The sequence below is a fragment of the Arachis ipaensis genome, chromosome B09, assembly GCF_000816755.2.
Source record: "Arachis ipaensis cultivar K30076 chromosome B09, Araip1.1, whole genome shotgun sequence".
In the NCBI taxonomy this organism is placed as follows: Eukaryota; Viridiplantae; Streptophyta; class Magnoliopsida; order Fabales; family Fabaceae; genus Arachis; species Arachis ipaensis.
In genome coordinates, this window is record NC_029793.2 from 41,565,489 (window position 1) to 41,572,084 (window position 6,596).

Here is a 6,596-nt window from a genome sequence, read left to right on the forward strand (position 1 = left end):
TTCTTTATCAGCCATTTAAATTTTATTAGTATATAAGTAAATCTTTTTAATTGTAATTTTTAAATCAAACATTAATGTTTATAATTTAAAATTTTTCCATCAAGGAATTTATAATTTTTTTATGTACTTACAATTACTTCTTTATCACCATGAAATACATTATGATTCTCTCTTCCATACATGAAATTAAATCTTTTGAAGGAAACAACTTGTTAGAAAAATCTCTAATATGTGATTTCTCATTCATTTGAAGAAGCTCTTCTATTTTATCGAATGTTGTATTCCTTATTTATCTCTACAAAAAAAAGGTCTATCACCACACTTTTTTTTGCCACGCTTTAAAAGCATGACAAAAAACTGATTTTTTTTTTATAGTGATCATCAGATAATGCCAAATCTGTTAATTTTATTATGAATATATTAAAGCCTCATATCAATTATATTATAGGAATAAAAAAATTGTTTGAAAAAGTAATTAAAATGTTATGAAAGAAAGGTAATTAAATTTACTAAAATTCATAAGTATTTATCTTGATTGTTTATTTCACACAATATCTAGTTGACTCATATTGTTTGATGCAAGTAAAACAACAAAAGCCTCCTTAAATAATTTGAAGATGCCAATGAACATGCTTCAGTAATTGCATGTATGAATTGTTTGTCATCTTGAAGGAGGTCTAGCGCATAGCATGCATATTTGAAAGAACTGTGCATAATCCCATGAACTATTCTCATATCCTCAAAGTTTTTGCATCGTTTTTGTATATTTAAAAGTAGCCTGAGGTAGTACTCTTCATTATTCATAGGAGGAACATGAGATAGTCTTCCTATAACATGACCTTATTGACGATGTGTCCATTTTAATTTATTTGAATTCCAATCAAATCATGTAGGGAATTCAACATATGATAAGTTTTTTGCATCACTAAAATCATGATTGGCTTGCATCCATCCTTCCAACATTGATCTTTTTAAATTAGTTTTCTCAAGTACTTGATTGATGTTGACAGAATTTTTGTCGACCACATTTTTATCATGTGACAAATGAAATGGCAACCTGATAACTGTTAGTTCCTTCATTTTAATAGGATAGGAAAACAACCTTCATGCTGTTTCACACGCAGATATACATCTACAATCCGTGTAGTTACGTATCTCATTAACATATGATGTACCATTCTGGTAGAATGCAGTAGTCACCCTATCATTGCCTTTGTGAAGATACTTGAATAAATATTTTATGGCTAAAGTTTGGAAAGTGTACTCGACATTGATATGATAGGCATATTTTAGAAGTAGAGATGGGCTGTAAGGAACAATGAAAGAGTTGTCCACTTCAAAGTTTTTGTTCTTTGCTATTCGAGCATCATCTCTTCTCGTATATTTAGGAAAACTTGCATCGTCTATGATTGTTCTCTCTCTAAATTTTTTACGAAAGAATTTAGAACAACTTCCATTTATCATGCACTAACTACGACAATTGTAGTGATCACATGGTCCATGAACCATATATTTTTCAAGTGCTGCATACAATTTTGGACTCCTCATTTCATTGGAATTTTTTTGCAGAAATAAACCTGTCTATATCATCAAAAGTCTTCAGTTTTGAATCTGGATATATGAATAGTAGTATGTGAGCATGCGTTAAACCTCTTTTTTGGAATTCGATGGTGCAAACATCTATTAATGAATAAAAATTTGCAAAATTAAACCAAAATACTAGATTTAAAAAATATGGTTTTTTGAAAGATCTACAATACATATATAAAACTTCTTTCTATGTTAGTGTTACTTACATCCAAATAACCTACAAAAAAATTATCCTTACTTGAAGTCTGTAATCAGTTGACCTTCTGTTTGAATATTTTGCATATGATATCAAATCTGTCATTCACTTTTACCCTTTCTTGTACTACCTCTAATTTAATCTCTTTTTACTCTGGATTATAGGAGTCATTATGACAAAATAACTTGGATAACTCACATATTTATAGTAGGATAGAATTAGTTTATTTGAGGATATATTACAGATACTAAATGCGGGAAAGTTAAACTTTTGGAGTTTTATAATAACAAGTTAGGAGGAGAAAGAAAGAAGTACCCAAAACATACTTTCCCTCTGTCTCACTGGCGTTTCTTCATTCTTTACTACTTTGAACATCAAGAAACAGAACCCAAAACCTCTTTCATTCTTGAATCCTTTTCCATTCCTTCTTTTTCTTTCTTTCTTTCATTTATTCTGCTATAGTCATCAATCCCGTTACTCATGAATCGATGTATATATCTTAGTTTTGGCACTGACAATTGTTATTCTTATGTAATTTTAGCAGAAACAGGAAATAGATCCTAATTAGAATCCACCACCACCACTACATCCTCAAAATGGATGTCGAGGGTGGTTACCCATCAACGGCCTACATTTCCATGGTGGATGTCAAGAAAGTCATGAAAGTTAACAAGGATGTGAATTTGGTAGATTCTCTCCAAGGCGTGTAACATGTTCGCGCAAGAGTTGGCCCTGTGTGCCTTAATCCATAGTAAAGAGGAAAACAGATTCACTGTGTAACACCCTAAGTACCAAAGCTCACGCTTCCGGCTGCGCGACTCTGATAGATCGGACATTACGACGACACTTATACTATTTAATACTAAAATATGAGCCTGTTTAAAACTTTAAACCGTGATACCGCTCCCAAAAATACTTTCGTTCGATAACGTACATCCATAAATACCATACAACTTACAACAATTCATAAAGAGTACATCCATATATATACATAAATATATATAAATGACTTTACAAGCATTAACCAATACAATTCCTATCCCTCTTACAGAATATATCAAGATAAAGGTGAGGGCTCAATAAACCATAACTAAAACAATACAGAGCATCTCAACAACTAAATAAACTTCTCGTGACTTCTGCGCCCATATCCTGAAAGGGGAAAAATGTAGGGAGGTGAGAACATCATCCTCGAAAGGGTTCTCAGAAGAGGATTTTTAGGAAATACTGTAATAGGATACGTGAAGATAGACTGTACCAGTGGTTAATAACCGTCTTATGCCTCTTTTCAAAAACAACGATTTTCAATAAAAGTAAAGTCGAAAATCTTTTCTGAAAGAGGAACCGTTCAATTCTCAAAAACATCAAAAGCCTTTCAAAAGATTTATCTATACTGAACCAAAATAGCCTTTCATATTTTTCCAAACCAGGAACACCAAACCGAAACCAACCATCGGTCCATCTCAATTCAACCACGGCCCTAGGCCCAAACAATCCAATCCAACAACCAATCACCACACACCAACAGAGTCCCAGATGCAAACACAGATAGGAAGTTCAAGCACAAACAAACAGGTATTGCAAGTAGGACAATTAGCAATTAATCACATAGGCAAACCAAGTATAATATGCACACCCAAATAATGTCATATAGATGCATATGATGCATGCTTGTCCCTAGTGGCTGATGATATCATCTGTCGGTGATATAGCCAACCCGACACGTCCTGGTAGCTAACCATGGACAGAAACACCCATCGCGGAGCAAGTAGGTTTGAGCTACAACCCCATTGCTACTACCCGCTCAACCCAGAGCCAGTGGAATAACCACTACTGCGGCTACTACCTAGACGGGTGTTTAAAAGCTCAACATGGAGCGAATGGAATCACCACTACTACCGCTACTACCCAGGCGTCACAGTCTCTGACCTGGAGCAAGTGGAACGAACCACAACCCTTGCTACTACCCAGGTATCTCAAGCATATATTCATTTAGTTCCAGCCATGGATCAACATCCATCTTAGCCATCCGGCTTAAATTCATAATTTATAGTCAGCCATACGGCCCATAACTCATTCGGCAATCAGCCATAAATCAATATCATAAATTTATTATGAAACCGACCATACAAAATCACAAGTTCCAACCCGATCCAAAAATCAACTCATTTGAAAAGGAACCGGTTCATTTGAATCAAACCACTTTCAGTTTTCTTTTTGGAACCCATTTTTCTAACTCTTCCAAAATGCCTCAAACTTAATTGCTCAATCAAAAGTCTAGATTCCTTTGAAATCACTAAAAGCTCATTTTTATATTGAAATCAATATTAGAGCATCATTCTTTCCTTCATTGATTCAAACGGTAAAAATAATTCATTTCTAAATAAGTCAAACTCAAGGCATAAAGTTCACTAAATAAATTAAGCTTGAAAATATAAATATTCTCTTAATAAATCAAATAATACAACTTCTCAAATCCAATCCTTTTTAAATAACTTTTCAAACAAGACTAGGATTTTGTAGAAATTTTGGCAGCACCTCCCCTAAAACTTGGACTTTTGCCACCCGGTTCGGGTCCCAACTAAACCGTTTCTCATTCCTTTTCAACAGCTCAAAACCAGAAATAAATTCAAAGCAAGCTAAATTCAACAGTCGCCTCAGTGGCATATCTCAAGAAAACCATTTCAAAGTCAACTCAATATCAACCGATTTAACTCATTTCCAAAGCTTTAAAGAAACGGCTCAGTAACAAAGCTTTGTCCCAAAACCAAGCCAATTAAAGTAATCCAGGCTGAATTTTAAGAGTATTCTATCTTTCACATCATCAAAATAATCAACTCAATTCAAATCAATCCTCAACGGATTGAACTTAGATTTCAAATATTTAAAGAATCAGCTTCAAAACGTTACATTTCACAAAGCCGCACAACAACTCAGCCAAACCAACATCCATAAACATTCGAGTCAATCAAATAATACATAAGGCCGATACAATCACCAATTACACATTTTTCACATCAGTATCCATATGTAATAATTCCAACATATAAAAATATAGTTTTTGGAAAGCGCCCCTACCTCAAAACGCAATTCCATAACCCAAACATCTCACAGAGTCCTTTCCGCCTCAATCCGAACTGACGGCAACCAAAACCTCAGCTCCCAGTCACATTCGCAATAATCTCAACAACTTTAATCGTAACATACAACAACTGAAACTCAATCGTATAGCAATTGATGCCGCAAAACCTTAGTGTATGAAGCCAGAATAGTAACTAGAGAGCTTTCAAATCGAAAACGCTTACCGAATGAAGAAGGAACAACTGAACCGGAACAGCGGCGGTCTCTGAACCGGTTCAACGGCAGCCCGACAGCCACCTCAAGCGGCAGCGACGACAATTTCCGATTGCGCCAACTGAAACCAACACGCAGTGACTACGGTATTCTCGGAATTCAAAAAGGACAGAAACCACAATTAAAACCCTTACCGGCAACTTTTTCCGGCGACAGCAGAAGTAGCCAGAAGCTCCGACGGTGGTCTCCGAAGTCACAGAACCACTCCTGGCGGCCAGAACCCTTTTCTGACGGTGGCAGTTCCGATGGAGGCGGCGCCGGCAACGCGAACGGCGGCCGGGCGCGGTGGCTGAACTCCCAGCACACCTTCAGATCTCTCTCGTCTGCTCTGCTCCCGAACTCTCTCTCTCTGGCTCTACCATAGAGGACGGCAACTGACACTGCGGCAAGGTTGACGGTGGCGCAGCTCAGCAACGGCGGTGACAGCAGCGTCGCCCTTCTCCTGCGCGTGCACGCATGCTCCCTCTTCCTCGCGTCGGGCTCCTGCATCGCACCCCTCACGTTCGTAGTTCTGGATCCAGCGCGGTTCAATGGCGATCAACGGCGAGGTGCGGCGGCCAACCAGTTCCTCCTTCCTCTCCCCTGCGCGCACGAGCTTTCTCTCGCCTTCGTGACACTCCTCAGGCGACGGAATGGGGTGATGGTGGCAGAACCACGACTGGGCAGGGATGAACGGGGCAGCTTCAACGGCGGCGCTCCTCGCGTGCGGTAGTACCCAGCCGGCGGCGCCGATCCTTTCCCCCTCTCCTTCTCTTCTTCTGGACCAGTCTCTATTTCTGATTTTTCCCGTTCTTTCTTTCCATGTTTTTGTGAATGAGAGGGTGAAGGGAAACAAGTGGGGTGCGGCTGCTGGATTTAGAGGGGGAAACGGGTTCTGGTTAGGGTTTTCAGGGTTAGGGTTTTCCTTTTCAAAAATTAGGGTTAGGGACATTTTAGTAATTTCACTTTCTCGAAAATTGATACAAAATGAAAGAAATTCCATAACAGTTCACCCTTGAACACATTTAAGGAAGAAGCAAAAATATCTCAAAATGTAAACATATATATGTTTTTTTTTTCAAATACTTGGATGGTCGTATGCATAACGATACAAAGGTAGGAGTGTGATTGCAAAGCAAACGTTACAAGATAGGCTCAATGCAAAAGATAACATGGGTCAATCATGTGATAGTAGGGCAAAGCATCAAAGGCTATAAAACAAGATGGGGTTAAAATGACGTGCTTAACATCCGCACACTAATCTCATATCAACCTCAAAGTTTCAACTTTCCAACTCCATCAAGCACTTTACAATCCTCATACTCGATCACAAGCCTGACAACCGCAAACCCGTTCGCAAGGAACAAAACACCCACAACTCATACGTGGCACACCTACCGCTTTAACTTCCGTATACACATATCACGTCTTAAAGAACTAACGCATCGTGTTACTACGTCTACAAGTCGCACGTGAT

At 37.9% G+C, this 6,596-nt stretch overlaps 1 protein-coding gene across 2 annotated transcripts; it reads right to left on the reverse strand.

Moving 5' to 3' along the window:
• Positions 5,075-5,648, reverse strand: LOC110266520. Of its 2 annotated transcripts, none has more exons than XM_021111375.1 (2): positions 5,282-5,648; positions 5,075-5,201 (listed from the first exon to the last, which is right to left on the reverse strand). In XM_021111375.1, the coding sequence occupies exons 1-2, from the start codon at positions 5,627-5,629 to the stop codon at positions 5,166-5,168; spliced, it is 384 nt and encodes a 127-aa protein (XP_020967034.1). In that variant the 5' UTR covers positions 5,630-5,648; the 3' UTR covers positions 5,075-5,165. The 2 variants fall into 2 exon arrangements, with proteins under 2 accessions (XP_020967034.1, XP_020967033.1); XM_021111374.1 differs by having other exon boundaries at positions 5,275-5,648.